Below are 25,581 nucleotides of genomic sequence, written 5' to 3'. Positions count from 1 at the left end.
GAAACAAACAGAATCAATATCATTTTCACTATTCAGTTTATAAAGCCCATTATACATCACCAATTAAATATCATTAAAAATTTGTGAAATATAATAGTGTGTTTCATATAGGAAACACACTCCTCTCTACAACTTGAGAAATTATTACCCAGAACAATATATCCTTTTCATATCAAAAACTTTTAATTTCATCTATTTCGTGATCTAAATTTTACTTATGGATCTAACAATGTACAGATGTGGTATAGACTGTCATGTTTTTACACTGTTGGATCTAATATGGACCATGAGAAAAAATAAAATGGACAAAATTTGAAATACAAAAAATCCTTTCCCTCAACTCAGTGTCACAGGTGCCTGAGAATGTAATAATTTCTCCTACAATTCAATTAGGAAACTATTAATCTATTACTCTTTATCTTTTAATTTTTGGGAGAACACCTTTTTGCTCCTTATATTTTTCTTATTTTTATCCCTTTTTTTTTTTTTGGTTAAATATCCCTATTTTTTTGTAGTTCATATTTAGGTCCTTATATTTTTCAACTCATTCTCAATGTAATCTCTACTATCATGTCATTAATGAAAAGCACCTACGTGGCATACGAAATACACCACAAGTAGTCTGGAACGGTTGAAGCTAACATGGTATATAAAATAATATTAAAAAATTTTAATTAACAATAAATTAAAAAAGCCAACTCAGCATACATGTACTCATCCCATGAGAAATGATGGAATACTCCTATAATACTCTAAATGTATACATCTTCCTCTTACATAATGATAAATTTTACAAATTAAATTCATAATGAAACCCATAATTCAGGTGAGATAAAAAAAATATGTATTTATGACAGTGCAAGAGTATTCAATCATTTTCCATCTGCATATATTCTTGACCTCTTGTCCAAACCAAACACTAACACTAGTTCACAATCCATATCCTCTGAAACCCAAATCACTAAATTAAGAAACATATATGGCAGCCATGGATGCAACCTCTGGCTATGACCGCATGAAGGAGCTGAAAGAATTCGATGAGTCCAAGATGGGTGTGAAGGGTCTCTCTGACTCAGGCATCACTTCCATCCCACGCTTCTTTGTTCACCCTCCTGAAACTCTCTCTGACTTCAAAAAATCTTCTTCCACATGCACCAACATCCCCATCATCGATCTTTCCGGTATTATAAACTCCAAGGACAACGATCACCGTCTCAAAATCGTTGAACAAGTCAAAGAAGCTGCAAAAACATGGGGTTTTTTCCAAGTGATCAACCATGGTGTGCCTATATCAGTTTTAGACGAAACCATCCACGCCATCAGAGCTTTCCATGACCAACCACACGAGGTGAAAGCCAAGTTCTATAAGCGAGAAAACGAGCTTGGAGGTGTTATGTACACGAGCAACAATGACTTGTACCGAGCCAAATCGGCTGCGTGGCACGACTCGTTGCAAGCTTGGACGGGACCAGAGCCATTAAAGGTGGTGCAAGATTATCTCTATTTCTAGCATATTCAATCTTGGACGGGTTTAATTATTTAATTATTACTATACAATTTCTTTTATTTTCTTTTATTATTATAATAAAAGTGATAAATGAAAACTTATCTTATTAAAAGTCTATATGTTCGAATAGATGTCACACTTTGAAAGGTTTAGTCCAACTTTTGAAATGAAAAACCCATATTCTTTGTTCTTTGTGACATGTGAGTCATAGCCTCATAGGGTAGAAGAATTCTAATACAGTACTAATTAAAATTGACTTTTTTCTATGAATCACTTAAACAACAATGACAAGAGGTATGTTTTAATTTTTCACAGGTGGCGGATTTACCTGAGATCTGCAGGAACGAGGTGGTTGCATGGGATAAGAGTGCAACAGAGGTAGCAGAGACTGTAATGGAGTTGTTGTGTGAAGGGTTGGGATTGGAGGCTGGAAAGTTTAAGGAATTAACGTTTTTGGATGCTAGGGTTCTTGTGGGTCATTGTTATCCGTATTGTCCACAGCCAGATCTAACAGTGGGGATTACGTCGCATACAGATCCAGGTGTGATTACAGTTTTGTTGCAGAATCATGTACCTGGGTTGCAAGTCGAGCATGGTGATGAGTGGGTGAACGTTAAGCCAGTGCCTGGAGGTTTGATCATAAATGCTGGAGACTTTCTTCAGGTAAAGTGTGTGAGTAATTAATGTTAGCAAAGCAGCTAAACGCATGTTCTACTGCAAATACATATGATGTGTGTTGTCCTTAATGCACTATTTCGCCTACCATTCTATACACTCGTGTTAATAATGCCGGTCTTAGTCTTGGGATGGTAAGATTAAAATAAAAATTTTAAAAAAAAAAAATTTATAGTAATTATTAATAACAAAATAAATTAATAGTTAAATCGAAATTTAACTATCATATAAAACATAATATAAATGTAAACTATATTTTTTTTAATTGTATTTTACTCTATTGTTCTCGACCATTCTTCTTTGTTTATTTAACCGTTGCATAAATTTTATTTTATTTTAAATAATCTTGAATATATCTTAATCAATGTAAGCAACCAAATAATTAATAATTTATCTATTGTTATCTCATTTAGTTGTGTGGTCGAGTTTTAATAATGCCTATTGTCAGATAAGTAATGTCACGACAAAATGATACCTTTTTTTTTTTTTGAGTCTTAGAACATAGGTCATTAATTTTTTTTGAGTCAATGAACACAGGTCGATTTTTAGTAGTCTTTTTATATGTTCAATATGGCTTTTGCTAAATCTAAATCTGAAACTTTTACTTTGCCAACAAAGAATTTCTCGTAAAGTTGAAGCAGCCGTCAATTAGAAGAAAACTAAAATGGTTGAGTGAATGTACATGCATCTTCATCTTCCTCTTGATTATTGATACAAAATTAGGGAAAACAAAGTAAATGTCAAAGTTACTTTTCAACATGTAAGTTCGTATAATTTTTATAGCAAAATTTCCAAGTAGTTAATGCCCAAGCCCGATCTTACTTGGTGTGCAATTCAAGAATATTACTTGTACAACAAGTCAATTAATCATAGTTAATGTAAGATTAGTTTAAGGTTAATACTCTTATAAATGCCCATGTTGAATTAATTGTAAGTTGTAACATTGGGTTAATTTGTACTTTACCCATATATATATATATATATATATATATATATATATATATAATTATTAAGGGTTTTCTTCGTGCACGTAAGTTATAAGCCCAAACCACATAATTTTGTGTGTTCTCTCTTGTATTATTCTTTCATTCTTCTACAATCTATTATCTTCAATTTATTTAACATTTAGTAACATTTTCTCATATATGTCAATTCTTCAATTCAATATTATTGTTTTTTATTTTTTTTCAAGATAATCTCTAATGGAGAGTACAAAAGTGTACAACATCGAGTACTGGCCAATTCATATAAGGAAGCACGAATCTCAATTGTCATATTTTTCAACTTAAGCAAATGGAAAGGAGATGGTTACTATGGACCTTTGCCAGAATTGTTGTCACCCAAAAAGCCAGCTATTTATCGGAATTTCACTTCACAAGAATTCTTCGAGAATTTTTATGGCAAGGGCATAGATACCAAGTCTCTAATAGAGAAAATTAAAATACAAAATTAGAAATCCGTATTATTCCATGTAAATAATTGCACCTATAAGATTGCACGTATGGGAATTTTGAATTTGGTAGAATAAAAGGGGATTTCGCTCTCCATTAAATCAAATCTGCAGTACTATATATGTAAAATAAAATCTTCACTTTGTGTGCAAGTGGATGATAGAGCTAGAGGGCAATGAGTGGCCTCACTGCTCATTGGCCACACTTGAATATATAATCACTAAGAAGAGAAATCCATGAAGGCCCCACTGTATATAAATTATGTCATGCTTAGCAGTGCTCTAGCTCAGCTGATCTGATCAAGAAATATTTTCTCTTACTGCTTTAATGCTCTCTCTGCTACTTCTGCTCTCGCTAGTAACTTATAAATTCAATAATTCAATTCTTAGTTACCTATAAAACGTATTACATTCTTATTATTGCTCCCAGGAAGTGGTTCTTAATTCTTCAAGCGACATGTAAAAAAAATGACTGTCAAGAATCAAGATAGTGTAATGCTATCTTCTCAAAAAAAAAAAAAAAAAAAGAAGAAGAAGAGAAGAAGATAGTGTAATGCTACATGAAGACACAGTAAGAGCCTTGTGACGAGTTCTCCTTTGGATTGGTGAGTTAAGTTTTGAGCTATAGCGCATAGGTGATAGGACATTAAATACACTCTTCTCCTAAAACGTCTGCTAAAAATTCAAATGAAAGAATCCAAGTTGATCAATTTTTTTTTTTTCTTTTTGCTTGGTCTGTGTTATTTTCAAATTGAAGTCCTTCCAAAATCTTGCATTCAATATTGTGATGCATGCATAATTTAGTTTGTAAGATTGGGCTAAAATGAAGGTAAGAATACAGTTTTGTATGTTTCTATCTATAGATTTTGAACTTTTGAAAGACATTGATAAAATAGTACTGTTTTTCTTTATTACTTTACAAAAGAATTTTGACATATAAAAGGGATAACAATATGTGTCATTTGAGAATAATTTATCTAGTATTTTGTTGAAAACTTCTTGTTAAAACGTGTTAAAGTATACTTGTATTTAAAAAAAGTGAGGAAAAAAAAGAGAAAATATAGGATAAAATAAAAGAGTAAGAAAAAAGTTAGGTTTAAAACTAAAAACTAAAATTAACGCTAAACCTACTCATAATTATTATAATTATGATATAAAAATGAGCACATCAAAGGTATTGAGTGGGTGGGGTGGGGTACAAAGTGAAAGTAATGGAACATGAGAGACGACAAAAAGAATTCCATCAAAGCTAGGTACCACAACTAGTCAAATCAAATACAGGACTACAGGAGATGGTTATTATGTGACTCATCTGGTGGGCTTGGACGCCAGCAATGTATAAGCATTTCGTGAGGCATTAATTTTTATGGCAAGTGTTTCGACTCTGATGTACGATTAGGTCTTGATATCTTTAACATAATTCAACCACATTATTGCGTTATAAAAACCGATATTATTTTTTTCAGTGACAATAAAATTCAACTATAACTTCAGGTCAAAAGTTTATACCTAAATTCAAGTCAAAAGTTTATCACTCAGCTTCACCGACTTCCCAAAACAGTTAACATTATTTGGGCAGCAGCAATGTTTTCGTTGAAAAGACTGCCTTTCTCATTATAAAGTAACGGAGCTTGAGAGAGCAACCATTATAAATTCCCTTCCACTTTATTCACTTTATTCATGTCGGCAGATACATGCAGTGTACGAAAATATACCTAATCTTATGGTGTCAGCGAACTCCTGTGAGTAACCACAACTAGCTAGGCTAACACGTATGATGATGGCTATTATGTGGAGGAGGTATATCGATTATTCTGTGCATGTATCCTCTCTCCTACATAAAAGTGAACCTCACATGTGTGAGGTCCACTTTTATTTGTGAGAGAGAGAGAGAGAGAGAGAGGAAACATACACGATACATGGCATATTTTTTCCTATTATGTGACTCTACTGGCATTGATTTTCTCAGGAAAGTCAGTAATGTATGGTAGGCATTTTACATGCACAATATTACTGTATTTTCACATTCACAAAAGAGAAAATCGTACAAAATGCTATATTTTCACGTGAGTTCTTCCTACAATTAACAAACCCAGAGCCCATTTGGTAGAACATTTTAGCAACATACTTTTAGTTTTTAAACAATATCATATGTATTTTTACACATTTTTTCACTTACACGTATTTCAAAAAAATACAAACAATATTACTCAAACTATTCTACTAAACGGATCCTATAATTTTTGTCACAATTCTCCTAAACAAATTGTAACTGATTTCTTATTATTGTCATATAAACCTCCAATTTTTTGTTTATTAATTATGTAAAGAGTTATGGCAAAAATAGTGTATTTTTTAATTAAATTTTTTTGTTTTCAAGTGCAAAATATTACTGTATTTTCAATATTTGACTATTTTACGTGCACAATAGAGAAAATCGTACAACAGGCTATCATAAATGAGTCATGACCGTATTTTCACATGCACAATATGGCGTTAACTTTACTTTACTTGTAAGCCTCACAAGTCTGAAGGCGATTTTCCCCAAGCATGCATAGCTATCATTCGATAGAATCATTACTACGGTCTACGTATACAATAGTACACCCTAGCTATTTGTTCTTAGACACAAATCTTGGCTGTGATCTTTTAAGAATATTGAGCATTCGCATTCTCGATGTTAAAAAAAAGATCTATTATTCATATATAAATAAAAGATCTATTTTATAGCAACAAAAAAAAAAAAAAAAAAAAAAAATTACTTTATTTATTTCTACTCACACAACGTGTGAGTTTGGCGACATTTATTTTTGTTAACTTATTTTACTATTCAGCTAATTTTTACATTTATTTATAATGCTTTCAGTAAAAAATTTTCAATTTCAGTAAAATAAGCGAATCTCAAACATATTTAACATGTCGGTTTTTATTTTTCTCATCACATTTAATACTATTCATTTTTTAAATATTTTTTTCACTCTCTATTACTCTTTTCTTACTCATGACTGTCAATGCCTCTCTTCACCATAACGTAACCAACCCATAGCCACCACAGCCCACCACGACACCACCACCACAACCATCAACAGCCACCGAAAACCACATCAAACTAGCCCACCGCTACAATTGACCACCACCACCACACCAAACCTCTACCTCCAGCTCTTCACTGCAGCCGCAACCCATTATAACTACCACCACCACGCTAAATCAACCCACCACTGCAATCCACCACCACGCATACCAGAATCCGCCACCACATGACCCACCAAAACCCAAACTCACGCCTCCCACAACCCACACCCACCAAAACCCAAACCCACACATCCCACAACCCACACCACCACCGTATAACCTATGCCACCATGGCCCACATCACCACCCCATGACTACCCACCACAACCGACAACCCATAAAACCCGAAATCAAAACCCACAATCCACAAAACTCAAAACCTACTATACCTCCACCACTTAAAATGTAGATCCGAAGCCACCCACCCAAATGCCGATCCAAATCCCCGCTGATCTACAACCACCCCAAATGGCCAACCAAAAATCGCGAGCGAGAGTAAGAGCGTGAGAGGAAGAGAGGAGAGAAAGATAGAAGAGAAAAGAAAGAAGAAAGAGAGTTTGAAAGTGAGAGAAAGAGAGGAGAGAGTTTGATAAATAAATCTGAGAAGATTAATAAAATATATATACAAACTTACTGTTCATGGTTGCTAAAAATTTTTTAGCAATACACACCCAGATAAAGCTCAATTTAAGCCGATGTTGCTAAAATAGCCATTTGGGGGGTGTCTAATGCTCTAACTAAACAATTTCTTAGAGCACTAGCATTGGGGGTGTAAACACCCCCCAGTTGCTATTTTACAACCTAAGAAAACAAAAACTCACTCCATCCGGGTTTGTATACTTAAAAAAATTTGCCACCTATGAATAGTAAGTTGCATATATACAACCTTAGAACACTAGCAATGGGGGATGTAAACACCCCCCAATTGCCATTTTACCATCTAATTCCTTAAAATTGCGCTCCATCCCAGTTGCTAAACCTAAAATATTTTCCCAACCTGCTACAGTGAGGTTGCATATATGCAACCTCATTATACATGAGTTGTATAAAAAAATAATACTATTTTATTAACACCTTTTTCTCTTTCCTCTTCTCTGACTTTCCCCTTCTCTCATTTCTTTTTTCCCTTTCTCTCTCCTTCCACTCCTCTCTGTCTCACTTCTCCAAATCTGTCTCTTCTCTCTCTATTTCTCTGTTCTTTTTTCTTCATCTCCGTCTCCCTCTCTTCGAATTGGCGATTGGTTCAGTGGTGGCATTTCGGTGGTCATGGTCGTAGCTCGTCGTCGGTGGGTTCAAATCGGCATAGGTAGGATTCAGGTGGGTTCAGATCTCCGTGGGCTGGCGTGGGGCCGTTGGTGCTTGTGGGTGGTAATGGTTTTGCTCGCCGTGGGTTGCCGCGAGTCTTGGATTTGGTGGTTATGGCAAAAAATGGATCTGATTTGGTTTTTTTTTTTTTTTTTTTTTTTTTTTTTTTTTTTGGGTTTGTGAGTATGAATTTGGCAGTGGTGGATGTTGATGGTGGTAGTGGTGGTGGCAACAGCGGCGGACGGTTTGGGTTTTGGATTTTGGATTTTGTTTGGGTATTTTGAGTTTCAATTTGGGTCTTCGGTTTTGTTTGAGTTTGGGTTTGACTCTCGGCGGTGGGTGGTGCTAGGTTGATTGGTGGTGGGTTTTTGGTGGTGATTTGTGGTTGTTGTGGTTGGTGGTGTGGGTGATTGTGGTGGTTGTTTTGGTTGTTGGTGGTGGTTTCCGTTTTGATTGGTGGTGGTGGTGGTGGCAACTGAGTTTAGGTGGTTGGCTTGATCTAGTTTGGGTTTAGGGATGATGAAAAAGAGAGACAGAGAGAGAAAAGAGACAATGGAGAGGATAGAGAGAGAGGGCAATTTTATTTTTATTTTATTAGGTAGTATATATTATTTTATTGAATTGTATGTAAAAAATAGAAACCGGGATGTTGGGTGAGTTGTAAAATAAGATGGTTAAATAGATAAAGTAGATTTTTAGGTTGTAAAATAGAACTTTTTTGCAAACTCGGCTGCTAATGCTCTTACTATTCATAGGTTGTAAAGAAAAAAATAATATTTAATTTAGTGGTTGTGTGTTAAGAGAAAAGGACAGTAGAAGGAAAGAGAGAGAAAAATATTTTTTATTATTTTATTAGGTAGTTTATATTATTTTATTGGATTGTATGAAATAAAAACTGAGATATCGGGTGAGTTGTAGAGTGAGTTAGTCAAATAGATAAAGTAATGTTTGAGAATGCAAAATTGGTTTTTTTTTGCATCTCCGAATGCTAATGCTCTTAATAGCTTAAAGTTTGAACTGTATATCCATTCTACCTCCTATTTAAAAAAATAATTTACGTGTTAAGACTCATTTATACTCGAGACCTCCACTTGAAAGAAGTGTTAAAATAAAGACAGAAGAGAAAAGAAAGAAGAGAGAGAGTCTGAAAGTGAGAGGAAGAGAGGAGAGAGAGTTTGATAGATAAATCTAATGAGAGAGAGAATATTAATAATATAGATATATATATATACAAACTTGAGATTAAATTCTATAAGACGTGGTGTAAAACACATGTTTTACCACTTCAATCTCAACATGCTACATCATCTTATCACATATTTAAGAATAAGCAAAACCAAACACAATCAATTCTAATACTCATATAAATCCAACCAAATTAGAAGTTTATTGAAATGTTATTAAATGCGATAAGGTGTATTGAATTCTAAGTAAAATACTAAAGTGAAAATTTCTTATTAGATAGTGTAAAACGTGAGTTTTACACCCTGTCCTTACCGAATTTGAACTCATACAAACTTACTGTTCATGGTTACTAAATTTTTTTAGCAACACACCCAGATAAAATATATATACAGCTTTATCTGGGTGTGTGTTGCTAAAATAGCAATTTGGGAGGTGTCTAATGCTCTAACCAAACGATTTCTTAATGGCCTGTTTGCGAGTTTAAAAAATGAGGGGAAGTAGAGTAGAGGGAGGGAGAATAATTCAATTACCTTATTTGGAAGTTTTTTAAAGAATGAGGGAGAGGAGATTGAAGGGGTTTCAACCACCTCTAACCCCTCATTTTTAATTCCCCCAAATTGAAGAGATTTGGAAGGAAGGTAGAGTAGATAAATTATTGACTAGATAAATTTCCCAATTTATCCTTTCTAAATTAATAATAGACTAATGTTGCAAGTCCATTTTTAAATAGGGATAAATTTGTCTATTTTAATCATTTCCTCTCCTCTCCATCCTAATTTTTAAACCATCCAAACAAGGGGAAGGGCTAATTACTCCCTTCCCCTTTACTAATTTTAAAAACATTCAAACAAGGTAGAGGGGAACCATTCCCCTCTACTCTCCTCCCCACTACTCTACTTCTTCTCTAAACTTCCAAACAGGTCATAAGAGTTTAAAATTTGAATTGTATATCCATTCTACCTCCTATTTAAAAAAATTTAAAAAAAAATTAATAATATACGTGTTAGGTCTCATTTATACTCAGACCACCACTTGAGAAAAAGTGTTAAAATATCATATTGGACGACGGACAGTTCTGCTATCCCCAAATCAGCTATATTCTTGCAATGCAACGTGCAAAGCTCTAAGATCTTGTATCTTATCAAAAAAAGAAGAAAAAGGTCTAAGATCTTGTAAGGTCGATGTTCCATGGAGTACTTTGATTTGATTTGTAAAAAACATTCCTAAAAGATGCTACAAAGGATAGGCTTTGCACTTGCAGCATGGGGGTATTAAGGGGTCTGATCTCTGATGTGTACTTTCTGCAAGTTGGAAGCTAGAGATCACTTGTTTATGAATGGAGGTCTGAATAATTGTCTAATGGCCGAAAGGTGAGTGGTACGGATCATAAAGTGAGATGGGCTTAAAATAAACAAGCTACACCATGGAGTGTCTGTGGTGTGAGGAGCAATTGATTCGAGAAGGTGTCGCAAGATGTTGGACGAAGGTGTGCACGGTGTAAGAATTTCAAACATGCAATCCAATATTGGATCCTTCGCTGCATCTGAAGATGCCTATGCTATATCTGTAATTTTGGGCTAACTTTAAAGCAAGAGCTGCACATAAATTAAGAGAAGTATTTCGTGTAATTGTGTATCCTGCGTATATATCTCCTTCACAACATAGCGTGCAAGACATTATCCATATACCAAATGTATGGATAATGTCGATAATAGGAAAAAAATCATTATTGCTCAAACAATCTGCAGTAACTTGCAAGGACTTTCTTCAATATTTAACACAATTCAGAAAGCCAAGCTCATTGTAGTATCTGGAAGACTGGAACTAAAGTGAACAAACTAGAAGAAATACCTTTTCCTCAAAAGTCTAGCAAGTACAACATGTTCAACTAAGACAAACATTTATCTCAGATGGATTGGACGCAATTCATGCAAAAGAGGAAAATTTTTCAAATAAATAAACAAGACTGTTTTTCCTATGAAGCAATTAAGAAAATCTTTCCAACATTATCTTGAATCTGATAACTAAAAAGAATCATCATAATATTTGTGATATCAAAATTGGAATACATTCATTGATGTCCATAGGAAAAAAAAAACACATACTGGATATCTTGGTTCTGATATCAAAATTTCAATTACAATCTGAGACAGAAAACGCAATAAAGGTCCAGAGTCTACTTAATCTTCTTCTTTGGCCTCAACTGCAATTAGGTAAAAATAGGATTACAATTTTGTAAACCATAGATATTAAGCTGTCAAGAGCTACACAGCAAATTACTACTGGAATGTACAGACGACAATTGTTAAACAACTAAAAAGTACCTGATTGCTATGGCCACACTTCTTCTTCCGGCAGTTTACGGCCCTTGGGTGCAGACGTGCATAACATCTAACACATCAAAAATTGAAAAGATAACAGTTAGTTGAAAATCCTATTATTGCTGATGCAATCAAAACATAGTAAAAACACCAAATCCAATGCTGTCAACGGGCATATACAATAATTATTTACTTGCAACTTTTCAAAACTGGAGATTGCACAAACAGACATAAAATAAACACTTTCAAAAAAATATTTAAGTTAGGGGTTGCTAATGGAAACCAAAGTAATCAATTTGTGAGGGGGTGTTAGTGGTTGCCCTTCCTTTCCCACTATTCCAGATTTTTTATTGGTAAGTTAGACACACCCAATGGGTGCAGACGTGCATAACATCTAACACATCAAAAATTGAAAAGATAACAGTTAGTTGAAAATCCTATTATTGCTGATGCAATCAAAACATGGTAAAAACACCAAATCCAATGCTGTCCACGGGCATACACAAAAATTATTTACTTGCAACTTTTCAAAACTGGTGCTTGCACAAACAGACATAAAATAAACACTTTCAAAAAAAATATTTAAGTTAGGGGTTGCTAATGGAAACCAAAGTAATCGATTTGTGAGGGGGTGTTAGTGGTTGCCCTTCCTTTCCCACTATTCCAGATTTTTTATCGGTAAGTTAGACACACCCAATGGATCTTGAACTAGACTTCACCCTCCACCTTGCTCCTACAAGTAGAAATGATGTTATTTGAGCTAAGGCTCATTGGCTTCTTCTCCTCTATTTTAACTATTACACTAAAATTGCAACTAATATGAACAAGTTAATACAAATCAAAACTTTTATAGAAAAATTTAATAATCCAAGAGCTAAGGCTCATTGGCTTCTTCTCCTCTATTTTAACTATTACACTAAAATTGCAACTAATATGAACAAGTTAATACAAATCAAAACTTTTATAGAAAAATTTAATAATCCAACACAAAAATCCATGAGTGCTCCTCTACCACTCAACTAACTTTCTTTCCTCCTCTTGTTCTCCTTCCAATTAGCACCTCTCCCTATATTGTAATAACTTATCATGTGCAGTGAGCATGCTGCTTACAGAATAAATGTAGGCAATCACCCAGAAGATAGTCAAATACAGGAGATATACCACACACCAAATCAACTGTAGTGAAAAGTACAGCTGAAACAGTTGAAAAAATGGAAATTATTATAGGGAGCTAGGATGCCCTCCTCTGCACTTAAAAGTAAACAGCAATAGAGGGTTCAACTTATAGTCCCACCAATAGAAAACTAAAGATACATGAACACATCAAAAACAGAAATGTATCACCCATTGCACAAAGCTCCCACTTCTGTAGGGTTCAAGAGAGGTGAACCCATCACCAGTTTATAAAGTTCATAGAATTAGAATAGTGTTTATTACCAGCGAAGCAAATATAAAACTTGATATTATTCCGATGTGGGATAAACAATTGAAAAACCACATTAAACAGGCACCAACAATGATGGGAAAAATCATCTTGGTTAAGATCCTAAATTGTAAGTTGGGTAAGTTCAAACTTTAGATTGTATAACAATCAGAACAATCAAAAGTTCATAGATCCAGTGAAGAACACTAAAATTATTGAACCCATCAAAAGATCAAAAATAAATTTATAGTGCATGGCATTAGATCAGCTTTTATCACCAGTGAAGAAATATAAAAATTGATAATGAGCTGAAAGTATTAGGATTAAAAATATTGAAACACCCAAATAATCCTAATAACAGTCACAATCATGATAGAGAAAATTGTCTTGGTTAAGATCCTAAATTGTTAGATGGGGATGTAAAATTTTAGAACATATAACGATCCCAACAATGAAAACATTCCAAGTCCAGTAGAGTTGGTTTTGAGCGAATTAAAGCAATAAACAAGAAAAAAATCATATTTAAGGTAAATTTTGATCAAGATTTGGGTGTGGTTGTTACAAAATACATATGATCCTAGACACATCACCACCGGAAGGCTGATAGCCTGTATTCTCTTCACTCTCTCAAGCAATCTGAAGGATCACCTCATGGGCAATTTTCAATGATTCTTATAACAAATATACTATGTACCACCCATGAAAATCAACTGAAATAATGAGTCCAGCTGATAAAGTAAAAGAATGGAAACCAATATTGGGAGCAAGAATAACCAGTTCTGCACTTTAACAGCAGAAGTGGCTAAGTTATTGTCCCGTCAGTATATGAACAAAACATATCAGAGAAAAAAGTGAAGAAAAAAATTTTTAAAAACAGCTCTGCCAGTAGAATAAAAATTAATACCTAGAAGGGTTTGTTACAATAAACACACCTCTAACCACACCCAACCACCAGGATCTAATTTCCACTCACATTGAATCTCTACCACTATAGTCTAGACAACAACTGCATGCCACCCTTATATTCTAAAAGGAAATTATGATGTTCCACCCGTGAAAATCAACTGCAAGTAATGTTAAGCCAGTTAGCTCATATGCTTGCTTTTGCTCAAGTCCAGCTGACAAAGTTGAAAAAGGGAAATTAATATTGGGAAAAGGCACAACCTCATGTGTACTTCAACAGAAAAAGAGGCTAAGTATCAAGTATGTTCCATCAGTAAAAGAACATATCTAACCCTTGTCTACTTCTTTGAACACAGAGAAATGTACCGCTCGATTCAAATCAATATTCCAAGACACATATAAAGTCATGGTCAAGAGAGAAGAAAAAAATCAACTTGCTTAAGATTCCAAATTGTTAGGAAAAGCTCAAACTTTAGATCATACAATGATCAAGACAAGTTAATTCTGTAGTAGGAGAATAAATGTTTTATCGCTAAGTGAACTTTAACAAAGCCTTCTAAATAAAAAGTGAGAGTGGCCAGTGCAATATAGCATCACCTGCACATTCCATCCAATTTTCCTTCACTATTTATCTAAATAAAGAAGAATCAAGCATTATGCGGCATCAGGTTTTCAATGATTCTTTATGCCAAATTTATTATGTACCATTCATGAAAATCAACTGGTGTAATAATGAGTCCAGCTGACAAAGTAGAAGAATGGAAATCAATATTGGGAGCAAGTTTAACCATTTTTGCACTTTAACAGCAAAAGAGGCTAGTTATTGTCCCGCAAACATAAGAACATACAAATGGTTAACCACACCCAACCACCAGGATCTAATTGTCTCTCACATTGAATCCTCCCAATATAGTCTAGACAACATGTCACCCTTATATTCTAAAAGGAAATTATGATGTCCCACCCATGAATATCAACTGCAAGCAATGTTATGCAGTTTAGCTCCTATGCTTGCTTTTGCTCAAGTCCAGCTGAGTCAGCTGACAAAGCTGGAAAATGGATATCAAAAGAGGCCAAGTATGTCCCATCAGTAGAAGAACATATCTAACCATTGTCTACTTCTTTGAACACCCAGAAATATACCCCTCAATTCAAATCAACATTCCAAGACACATAAAATCATAGTCAAGAGGGAAGAAAAATCATCTTGTTTAAAGATTCCAAATTGTTAGGACAAGCTCAAACTCTGGATCATATAGTGATCACAACAAGTTAATGTTAACTCTGTAGTGAGAGAAGAGATGTTTTATTGTTAAGTGAACTTTTAACTTAACAAAGCCCTTCTACATAACAAGTGAGAGTAGCTAGTTCAAACAAGTATCACCTGCACTTTCCATCCAATTTCCTTCACTATTTATCTAAACAAAGAAGAATCAAGCATTATGCAGATTTTAAATTCTTCTTATTCCAAATATATTATGTACCATTCATGAAAATCAACTGGCGTAATAATAAGTCCAGCTGACAAAGTAGAAGAATGGAAATCAATATTGGGAGCAAGTTTAACCATTTTTGCACTTTAACAGCAGAAGAGGCTAGTTATTGTCCCGTAAACATAAGAACAAACAAATCAATCAATCAATCAAAGAGTAATCAATCAATAATAAAAGTTGACATTGAAACCAACATTTCATAACCAATACAGCTAAATTAAACAGCATAAACTAGTTTATCAACTAATTGGGTCAATACCCACAAACGAAATCATTCAAAAAATCACAAATTCAGACACCCAAATGATAAAATGTTAAGATTGCAAAAAAAAAAAAAAAAAAAAAAAAAAGACATACTTGCGGCAGATCATCTTGTCTTGATTGTATTTGCGAGCCAAAGCCATCAAAGAAGGCTCTATGATCCCACCACGAAGTCTCAGCACAAGATGCAATGTCGACTCTGAATAACAAAGACATAAACAAATTCAAATTCAAAAATCCTGAAACTCATTTTACACCCAATAAATAAAATAAATAAAAAACAGAGTAATTTTTGAGAGATAGAGACCTTTCTGAATGTTATAATCAGCTAAGGTTCGGCCATCTTCGAGTTGCTTGCCAGCAAAGATCAAACGCTGCTGATCCGGTGGAATCCCTGTTCAAAAAAAAGATAACATAACAGTCATTTTCTGATTGTGAAAAAAGAGAAAGAGAAAGAGAAAGCTAAGTTTGACTTCAATAAAATAGGATACAATACCTTCTTTGTCTTGGATCTTAGCTTTGACATTGTCGATTGTGTCGCTGCTCTCGACCTCGAGAGTTATGGTTTTCCCTGTTAGGGTTTTCACGAATATCTGCATCTTTCTCTCTCTACCTCTCTACACTCTGTAATCTATATAGAGAAACGGAGAGAGTGAAAATGGCAAGGGTTTTATAGTATAGGCTTCTAGGGTTTATCTCTGTGCGGCAGCTAAGCTTGATCTGACCCGATTGCATTTTGGGTTTATGAAGGGTTTATTCAGGCTTGGGCTTATTGGGCTGATAAAGTCGGTTTGGTTATGAAGTACAACTAATCCAACCTAAATTTTGCTAACAAACCCATAAGAAATCCCATTATTTTTTTATGACATCTCGGCCAACCAAGAGGTTTCAGCTGAGTTGCAAGTTCTTGACATTTTAGTATTGAATTGCAAGCTCTTTTCAAAAACTAGCCCTCTCTCTCTCTCTCCCTCAAGGTCGATAATACTACATTTGCGGCCTAAGGTAATATTTGAAGTGGGTATTTTTTTTTTTTTTTAAATAACATTTAAGTGTTAGTTATTTAACTTTTTATAAGATACCATTGTTTTAATTTTTGAGATAAAAATTTGTTAATTAAGTTTTTTTTATTTATTTATTTAGGTTTTATTAATATCTCTTGTACAAGTTGTTGGAAAGTTGATTGTCAATAATCATTTGACAAATTCTTTTTTTCTTTTTCTTTCTTTTCTTTTTTTGGCTATGAAACACTTAAGGTTTCAATTTATGTTGGATTCCCATTGACTCGATATATTGTGGACCTTCTTGGTAGTGAAGAAACGAATGAAAAACCTATCTAATAAACATGTTGTTGAGAACTCTTTTTTCGGCCCACATGACATTACTTCATTGGCAACTCATGCCACATCAACGTATTATTGATTTTTTTGGTAAATCTCTTTAAAGCCCAAAATAAGTTCATATCACATTCAACTACATGAATTGGGCTCACATGGCCTATGAGATCCTTACTTCAAAAGGCAAATTCATGGTCCAAATTCCTTTTCATCAATTAGGATCATAACCCATGATATCATCAACATCAACATATGGATTGGGCTTAAGTAATGAATCAAAACTCACGCCCATATTACCTCTCTTACACTCATGGCAAGTGGCTTTTTCAACAAGAGCCCATATTTACACAAAATGACTACAAAACCCGAGGTACGTTATCTTATCTTCGACTTATGATCCAAGCTCATAAGCCTCTTTGGGGAAACTTTGGGAGTTGTGGTTTGGAGGGCCAAGAGGTATGTTCAGTAAAACTCTAGCGGTTTAAAGTTGATAAAAGAGACATATTGCTTTGCGTGTCTTCTCCAACTCCCTTAACTCTGACATGTCCGTGTGTAGCAGGTAATATATGGTAAGCATCTCTTATCACATAGCACTTTAGATGATAAAATTTCTCATTGCTCTTTTCCTAAAACTTAATATTTATCATGTGACAAATACTCAATATCTCCAGCCATCTAACTGCTGAAAAAATAACTATGCATTCAATTCTCAGCTGTTCCTATACAAATTTAGAAACTTCATTATTTTATTCGACTTAAATTACATTACTTATTTCAGCTAAAATCCAACTCAAACACATGGCCTAATCTGATTGGCTATCTTTGATCTCCAAATATATACAAAATATTCATGATATCTTTGATACCCAGCTGCTGTCTGCCACAATCAGACCATATATTCCTCTGCCATCTGCCAAAGCAAAGTATTAAATTTTCTTCTTGCACACCAAGATTATGTCACACACAATGAGACCTTGACTAAATCTCTAAAGTTTCATTAACTTTCAACCAATCCTTCTATTACTTGCTAGAAATGTGTTGTAATGGAACCTTGCACCAAAAACACAAACACCCGAAAAAGGAAACATTTCCAATTGAACCCCAACAATGTATTCAGTACTTAACACCTAGCTGAAAATAATATCATCAGCCATTTAATACTGAAATCCCAGCAACCAGCTGCTATACCCAAAATAGCAAGATACCCTTCAAAGAGATCTTACCATTTTCAACCAAATCCATAAAATAAATGTTGAATGTCCTCTCCAACAGTCTGAAATCACCCAACTGACCTCATTTGCTTCTGCCCAAAGCAAACTGCTGTCTTATGACAGTTGTGACAGCTGTCTTAGGATAGCTATCACAGCTTTTACCTGACAGCTGGGACAGTTTTTTCAGAACAATTGTGACAACTTTTACAGAACAACTGTGACAGCTGACCCAGTAACCTGAGCATTATTGATTTTTCCACATTTGGCTAAAACCAAAACCAACTAAAGAAACTACCTTTGTCTTGCTAAAATACCTTCATTTTCTGCTACTTTTTCCCCAGCAGCTTTTACCCAAAACAGCAAGAACACCTTAAACCTAAACATACCAATTTTGGCCAAATCTTAAGACGAATTTTCTGAAAATTCATTGCTAGTTGGAACAGATTTTGGATGATATTCTTTGCTAAAATACCCCCTTAAACTCAACTCTAAATGGGACCCTTCATTTACACCTTAAAGGGGGGACACCAATGGAGGAGAACTCTCTCATAAACTTCCCTATTCTTTCTCCTTCTAATGATCTTCTTAAGCTCTTAATGAAGTACTGAGCTTCTAGGTTTTTAGTTCCCAAATTAGAAACTAAACTCTCTAGCCCTTAACCCATAAATGCCCTTCATAAGTCCTCATACATCCTCTAGCAAAAAATCTCAGCAGTTTTGCTAAACACACTACAACACTATTACTCTCTTATACTCATTATCTTACTCTCCATATTCTGAAAATATATGTATCTTGCTGCCCATATCTGTAAACATCTCTTTCTTCACTTCTCTTACACAATCTCATACACACTACAACTCTTCTAAGCTCCACTCTCATACTCTCTCACTTTGAAATTCTACTGTTTTGCTGCCTATAAACACATATCTATACTCTTCTCTTACAAAATCTTTCCTCTTAGAAAGCAATCTCTACAACTTCTCCAGCAGTTATAATCTCATATTTTTACTATCTTTAATCTTCATATCTCTCATACTTCCATACATCACACATGTTACAAATACTACACCCCACAACACATCTATATCTTTTACCATCTCCACACTTCTCAAGAGATATCAAACACTCATACTAAAAGCCCTTCTCATGGAAGGCATGAACTTCTATTACTAAAACTCTTCTCCTAAAAGGCACCAAAATCTCATATCAAAGCCCTTCTCTTAGAAGGCACAATTACTTCTTACAAAAACCCTTCTCTTAGAAGGCACAACCTACTTCTTACATAAAACCCTTCTCTTAGAAGGCACAAATACTCAATACAAAAGCCCTTCTCATAGAAGGCAACACTATTCATAACTTTACAACAACTAAAAGAGTATTGTCAAGGGGAAAACTCATTTAAGTGCATGATAAGAGGGCCAAGCTTAACCAGCCCCTACACATAACTGGACATACTCTTAGAAGGCACAAATACTCAATACAAAAGCCCTTCTCATAGAAGGCAACACTATTCATAACTTTACAACAACTAAAAGAGTATTGTCAAGGGGAAAACTCATTTAAGTGCATGATAAGAGGGCCAAGCTTAACCAGCCCCTACACATAACTGGACATACTCTCTCTTCTTCCAATTGCACCCATTTTTCCCTCTCAATCTTGAAGTTATCATGGCAAACTGCCTCTCTACCACTGGGGTCACTTTGCTAGGATATTATCAACTCACAGAAGCTGTACAGTTGGGGCTACATACCATCAGAGATAAATGACTTTGCTTCCATACCTTTAAATTTACATCATTGAATACATGATTACTTCACATTTAAATACACATTACTTTATTCCAATTATTAACCAAGGCTTAAGCTCATTTAAATGCATGATAAGAGGGGCAAACTTAACTAGCCTCTACCACTGGCATTCTGCTAGAATCCTAGCATCTCACTAATGCTACACAGCTAGAGTTATAAACCATGCAAAGATAAGTGACATTGCTTCAATATTTTTAAATTTACATCATTGAGTATATGATTACTTTACCTCTAAATAAATACCACCTTATTTCAATTGTTATTACAACTACTAATCAAAGTTATTATATTAAACGCATATTATATATTTATTCAACCATTATTGTAATTCTTAGACTTTGGCTTTAATGGTTTTGTAGGCTTAAAAATACGCTGATAGTCATTGGACCACGTGGCCCAATGTTGAGTTCCAGAGGCAACTCCCCAAAAAGAACCCGAGCCTAGTAAGGTTATCCCTCCAACGGACCACACGCGGTTGGGCAACTGAAAAAGACCCCGAACACATGTCAAGTTGAATTAACACAAATAGAATTCATTTTAATCCGTTTAAATGAATGACTTGAAATTATAAATGTATTTTTATATTTTTTATGCATGAAGTATCGTCATTATAAATAGTAAATTCTACATGAATTCCAATAGCATGGATGAATTCTATATCTTCCATTCAAAAAAAAAAAAAAGTATGGATGAATAATAAGAGTATATGAGTATATCATCTAAAATACTAAAAATTAATTTAATTTTATACATATCATAGATGAGTAGAAATATTCAATTTTGACAAGAGATCTTATTATCAAAAGATTTCTAATTATAATGTCATTAGAGCATTCACAATGATGCTCATAAATTGCCAAAAAGCTATTTATAACAACCCACACCACAAAAAACATGCTACATTCATGGTGCTACTCGTAAATTTTTTGCAAATGAGCAATAATAAACTGTCATCTATGGCAGTCTACTATAGTTCACAGGTTATAAAAAATAATAATTATTTATTCTATTTCTCTCTCTCTCTCTCTCTCTTCTTTTTTCTTTCTTTTTCCTTTTTCTCTCTCTTCTCTCTCCTGTTTTCTCTATCCCTCCCTCTCTATGGGTTTGGTAGTGGTTGTTGATTTTGGGTGTGGGTTTCTTGGATTTTTGTTGTGGTGTGGGTTTTGTGAATTTTGGCTATGGTGGTGGTTAGTTTTGGCTGTAGTTGTGGGTTTGGCTGTGATGGTGGATTGTTGTCGCTGGCACTGGCAATGGCTGGCGATGATTGGTTGTAGATTTTTTTTTTTTCTTTTATTTACGGTAGGTTGTGGTTGTACGTGGTAGAGGTGGTTGTGGCTATTTTTGTGGTGATTTTTTTTATTATTATTTTAATGAGTTGTTTATATTATTTTAAATGAAATGGTAAAAGAAGTAGAACTTTTGATGTTGTATATTGTAGAATAAATTGATAAAATAAATAAAGTAACTTTTTAAAGTGCTAAATGCTCTTACATTCAAATCGTTTCCATCCTTTTTTTTACCCTCTTAGTTGAGGGCTGTTTTGTTGGCAGTGGGCTTCCTCCAAGCTTTGTGTAAGTTATGGTGAAAGTTGAAACACTAGGTAATCTAACCTCATTTGTTTCTGAACGACTTTTAAGAAATGGGCAACAATATTTCCACTTGCATGCCCAAAAGATACAAGAGTTCTCATGGATTACATTACCACACAGATCAGGCGGTGGGGTCATGCCCAACAACATTTAGCACTTTTTAAAGTGCTAAATGCTCTTACATTCAGATCGTTTCCATCCTTTTTTTTACCCTCTTAGTTGAGGGCTGTTTTGTTGGCAGTGGGCTTCCTCCAAGCTTTGTGTAAGTTATGGTGAAAGTTGAAACACTAGGTAATCTAACCTCATTTGTTTCTGAACGACTTTTAAGAAATGGGCAACAATATTTCCACTTGCATGCCCAAAAGATACAAGAGTTCTCATGGATTACATTACCACACAGATCAGGCGGTGGGGTCATGTATACGTCCCAAGGGTGAGTCCAAAGGGCCCATCCATGGTGAGATTCCACGTCAGTCCGAAAAAGGACTAAGATACAAGAGTATGCAGATGGTACAAATTGCCGTGACTGAAATTAATTCTAACCAAAAGCTGCTAGTCATATGGTTAGGGGTTACATTCTAGTCCGAGCCATTTAAGATCAGTGATAATGTTCCACTCGATTATACTAGATCAGCAATATCAAACCTAGCAAAAAGCAAACATACCTAGAGTTTTAACACTACACCATCACCGACTGCCGATTTTTTTTTTTTAACAAGTCACAGACTGCTGATGATATAAACTGATTAGAAAGAAAACTGCCCACTTAATGAAACAAATTTGCACCAAGATATTAATACTAGAAGAGCCCATCTGGTCTGCCAAACAAAATCATTTTAGGATACGACCAACAAGGAAAGAGGAGTCATAAAGACAACACAAATTGTATGTTGCATACTTGCATATCGATCTTTGCTTCACAAAATCATATGGTAAAATATTAAATGGAACTTGAGAAAAAATCTCTTTTGCTTCAACTAAATGATAAGATGCAAACAAATCAAAATTCAAAACTACAAAGTGTTGTCTAAGGAAGTCAAGAATATGGTTGCATTTAGACTAACAAAGTCCAAGCAAACATAGCAGCTGAATCAACTTGATCTGATATGACAAGGAATCACAGCCTTCTACCCCTTCTGCCACCCTTTCTGCGAGTACTGTCACTGGGAATTGGGGTCACATCCTCTGAGAGAAAGAAAGGAACATTATAAGTATTCTCACATTAAGCCATATAAAAAAATAAAAAAAGAGCCACCGGATTTTAAACCAAGAAATATATGGAAAAGTTACAATAAATCAGGAGGATAATGGAATCTTAAATCAAATTGATATCAAAGAGACAGCTGAACTTTCAACTTATTGTGATTCATAAATCAGCTTTATAGGAGGTATCAATCAAGAGTGGCATAAAACATAAAAACTGGAGAAATGGGCTGTCTTAACAAATACGTAAAAAAGACTGGCAGAAATCATATTGTAAATTTTAGATAACACGCTTATTCGGAGGTGAAAAAAAGTGGGACTGAGACCAGAGAATAAGACTGAAGCAATGTAAAGATAAAAAATCTTACCTATGCGACCAATTTTCATGCCTGAACGTGCAAGGGCTCTAAGTGCTGACTGGGCACCTGGACCAGGAGTCTTAGTCTTGTTCCCTCCAGTAGCCCGCAGCTTTATGTGCAGAGCAGTGATGCCAAGCTCCTGCATACAGGCACTAAAGAATCAGGAAGCATTTCTAGACCAAAAGAACAACATTAATCACCAAAAATTTTGATTAAAAGCCAAGTAATTACAAAAATACACATTCTTGAGGGCATATACACACACACACACACACACGCATGTATGTATGCACATATAATTTTCAATTAATAGAACTTTAAACACATGACATACGTCAAACTGTACGTAAAAATGGAAAAAAGAAAACCAGGATGACCAAATTCACATAAATGACAATTATGTAGCTGTGCAGCAATTAATGACTTATGGAAGAACCAAAGAAGAGAGTAAACCTTGCATCTTTGAGAAACATCTTGAGCTGCAAGCATGGCTGCATATGGTGATGATTCATCCCTATCAGCTTTCACCTTCATGCCCCCTGTAATTCGGAAAGGAGATAATTGTGTCACATAAAAAATAAAAGACAGACTAACTGATCTTAGAACCTCAAATATCCAAGATACATGGATTAACCAAATTCCCAAGAGAGTCTCAACCAGGCAGAAATAACCAGCAAACATCAAGACTATTTAAGCAGTTTTTTTCCTTGGTAAGCACTATTTAAGCAAGTTTCAAACTTTAAAGTTAAAAGGATTGTTAATATGCTTGTGTATGATGCAAGTACAGGGAAAAAAAAAATACAAGGGGAACAAAGAGCAAGCCTGTATCATACCAGTAATGCGAACAAGTGTTTCCCTTCCAGACAAATCAGTTACATGCTGCAAATCAAACCAAAAAAAATTAGGAAAGTAAAAACAATACTTAATTGAACCAGAATATAGTTAATCAACCAAATTAAAGGATGGAACTATCAAAAATGCATATATAAATTGAGTAGTTAATACTTACAATGAATGTGTCATTGAACGATGCAAAAATATGGGCCACACCAAAAACCTGCTCTCCTTCACGTGTAGCAGGTCCTAGGGTAACATTCTCCTCCTTGGGCTCCCTAGTTTTCCTTCTAGACTACAAATTATACAAATTCGCAAGTGTTACTAACATAAAATTGGGAAGAGCAAGAAACAATTGATGCAAAAGATAGCAGTGGCACAAATGGAAAAATTAATTCAATAGACAACGATAGCACAAATGGAAAACATATTCATACACATTAATTAACTCAAATTTGAGAAGAGAAGGTTACAATGTGCCCCCCCCCCCCTCTTTTTTCTGTCATTCTTATATATCCAAAATGTGAATTAAAACACATTCTCCTAATCACATGTTAGGTCTCACATGCAGACCCCATTTAGAAAGTTTGAAGTCTAATGCATATATTTGACCATAATGCTCTTCCTCACCATAAATTCGAGTTCCGATCCATTTTGTTTTCAGAAAAACATCACAGAAAGCTAAAGACTACAAATAGGTAAAAATATCTACTTTTCTTGGATATCTTCGAAAAATAATTGACCCATTTCCTTTTCTCTCCATAATATTTGAAAAAATAAGTATGTCATTGGAGATAGTTTTTTAAATTTGAATCCACGCTTGACAATCCCTTGTTGGTTTAAAGGGTAGCTAGACTTTGCTTATACACAATGCATCTCTACTTCAAACTAAACTAGCAATTAGCTTACAAATATATATCACATTATACATAAAAATCCATTTCGAAACCCAGAAACTAATATTTAAAAAATAAAAATAAAAATAAAACCCAAATGCCTTTCATTTTGTTTTACATAATCCACAGACAAGCAAAAATAAATCAAACCAACCTTGTCTAATCCTATAAACCAAACATGACCATATGATGCATAATTGAGTTGAAAATTTTTTATTTTTACAAGTTCTTTACTTTTCTCAAAAATTCTCAGTATGTAACAGAAACTAACCAATCTATTAAGCACATTCAAACAATTTTTTTTTATATTAATTTTCAGATCGTTAAGCAAAACACAAACTGATATTTCGAACAAGTTCAGTTTTGTTAACAAATGCTGGTTTCAGATTTGAAGAATGGAAAAATCAAAAGAGAAATGAGATCTAGGGTTAGATTCTCCTACCATGGCTGCTGCGAGTGCGAGTGCAAGCGCGAGTTCGAGTGCAGAGAGCAAATGAGAGCTAGACTCGGCCCTTCGAAAAACACTAGCAGGTTCAAGAAGACGTTTTCGTTGCTTTTTTATAGCTAGGGTTTTGAATGGGAAGCGCATGTGAAATAACGTAAATGCCCCTATTTCTTCTGCGAGTTGCATATAAGCCCGAGAGTTTACTGGTATTTTGGTTTTCTAAAAAAAAATAATAATAAAAAAACAAAAACAAAAAATAATATTTTGAACACTACATTTTTTTTTTTTTTAAGAATTAGTTAAA

At 34.4% G+C, this 25,581-nt stretch overlaps 3 protein-coding genes and 2 non-coding genes across 6 annotated transcripts; 1 reads left to right on the top strand and 4 right to left on the bottom strand.

The window, feature by feature from the left end:
• Positions 1–819: 819 nt before the first annotated feature.
• Positions 820–3,961, top strand: LOC115954120 (1-aminocyclopropane-1-carboxylate oxidase homolog 1-like). Its single transcript, XM_031072019.1, has 3 exons — positions 820–1,483; positions 1,823–2,170; positions 3,375–3,961. Exons 1-3 carry the CDS (start codon positions 980–982, stop codon positions 3,633–3,635), a joined length of 1,113 nt encoding a protein of 370 aa, XP_030927879.1. The 5' UTR covers positions 820–979; the 3' UTR covers positions 3,636–3,961.
• Positions 3,962–11,150: 7,189 nt separating this feature from the next.
• Positions 11,151–16,311, bottom strand: LOC115954136 (ubiquitin-60S ribosomal protein L40). Of its 2 annotated transcripts, XM_031072038.1 has the most exons (5): positions 16,095–16,302; positions 15,906–15,992; positions 15,695–15,797; positions 11,522–11,588; positions 11,151–11,400 (listed from the first exon to the last, which is right to left on the bottom strand). In XM_031072038.1, the coding sequence occupies exons 1-5, from the start codon at positions 16,195–16,197 to the stop codon at positions 11,374–11,376; spliced, it is 387 nt and encodes a 128-aa protein (XP_030927898.1). In that variant the 5' UTR covers positions 16,198–16,302; the 3' UTR covers positions 11,151–11,373. The 2 variants fall into 2 exon arrangements, with proteins under 2 accessions (XP_030927898.1, XP_030927899.1); XM_031072039.1 differs by lacking the exons at positions 11,151–11,400; positions 11,522–11,588 and adding an exon at positions 11,837–11,912 and having other exon boundaries at positions 16,095–16,311.
• Positions 14,542–14,643, bottom strand: LOC115954357. The gene has a single exon (XR_004083894.1). It is a non-coding gene; the product is annotated as a small nucleolar RNA snoR99 (small nucleolar RNA).
• On the bottom strand, positions 15,321–15,422 carry LOC115954355. Its single transcript, XR_004083892.1, has one exon. It is a non-coding gene; the product is annotated as a small nucleolar RNA snoR99 (small nucleolar RNA).
• A 6,043-nt stretch (positions 16,312–22,354) lies between the features above and the next one.
• LOC115954093 (40S ribosomal protein S14-3-like) lies at positions 22,355–25,413 on the bottom strand. The gene is made up of 6 exons (XM_031071959.1): positions 25,275–25,413; positions 24,112–24,231; positions 23,936–23,981; positions 23,556–23,641; positions 23,112–23,241; positions 22,355–22,725 (listed from the first exon to the last, which is right to left on the bottom strand). The coding sequence occupies exons 1-6, from the start codon at positions 25,275–25,277 to the stop codon at positions 22,658–22,660; spliced, it is 453 nt and encodes a 150-aa protein (XP_030927819.1). The 5' UTR covers positions 25,278–25,413; the 3' UTR covers positions 22,355–22,657.
• Between the last annotated feature and the right edge of the window lie 168 nt (positions 25,414–25,581).

Source organism: Quercus lobata, chromosome 7 (genome assembly GCF_001633185.2).
Source record: "Quercus lobata isolate SW786 chromosome 7, ValleyOak3.0 Primary Assembly, whole genome shotgun sequence".
Taxonomy (NCBI): Eukaryota; Viridiplantae; Streptophyta; class Magnoliopsida; order Fagales; family Fagaceae; genus Quercus; species Quercus lobata.
The sequence above is the reverse complement of the archived record's forward strand: the minus strand, read 5'-3'. Positions and strand labels throughout refer to the sequence as shown.

What these genes read in the sequence shown, in the direction of transcription:
- LOC115954120 (XM_031072019.1), top strand. Translation starts at nt 980, where the DNA reads ATGGCAGCCATGGATGCAACCTCTGGCTATGACCGCATGAAGGAGCTG. An exon ending in CGGGACCAGAGCCATTAAAG is followed by an intron (nt 1,484 to 1,822) that starts GTGGTGCAAGAT and finishes AATTTTTCACAG; the next exon opens with GTGGCGGATTTACCTGAGAT. An exon ending in ATGCTGGAGACTTTCTTCAG is followed by an intron (nt 2,171 to 3,374) that starts GTAAAGTGTGTG and finishes TTTTTTTTCAAG; the next exon opens with ATAATCTCTAATGGAGAGTA.
- LOC115954136 (XM_031072038.1), bottom strand. Translation starts at nt 16,197, where the DNA reads ATGCAGATATTCGTGAAAACCCTAACAGGGAAAACCATAACTCTCGAG. An exon ending in GACAAGATGATCTGCCGCAA is followed by an intron (nt 11,589 to 15,694) that starts GTATGTCTTTTT and finishes TTGATGTGTTAG; the next exon opens with ATGTTATGCACGTCTGCACC. An exon ending in AGTGTGGCCATAGCAATCAG is followed by an intron (nt 11,401 to 11,521) that starts GTACTTTTTAGT and finishes ACCTAATTGCAG; the next exon opens with TTGAGGCCAAAGAAGAAGAT.
- LOC115954093 (XM_031071959.1), bottom strand. An exon ending in AACACTTGTTCGCATTACTG is followed by an intron (nt 23,642 to 23,935) that starts GTATGATACAGG and finishes TCCGAATTACAG; the next exon opens with GGGGCATGAAGGTGAAAGCT. An exon ending in ATGTTTCTCAAAGATGCAAG is followed by an intron (nt 23,242 to 23,555) that starts GTTTACTCTCTT and finishes GCCTGTATGCAG; the next exon opens with GAGCTTGGCATCACTGCTCT.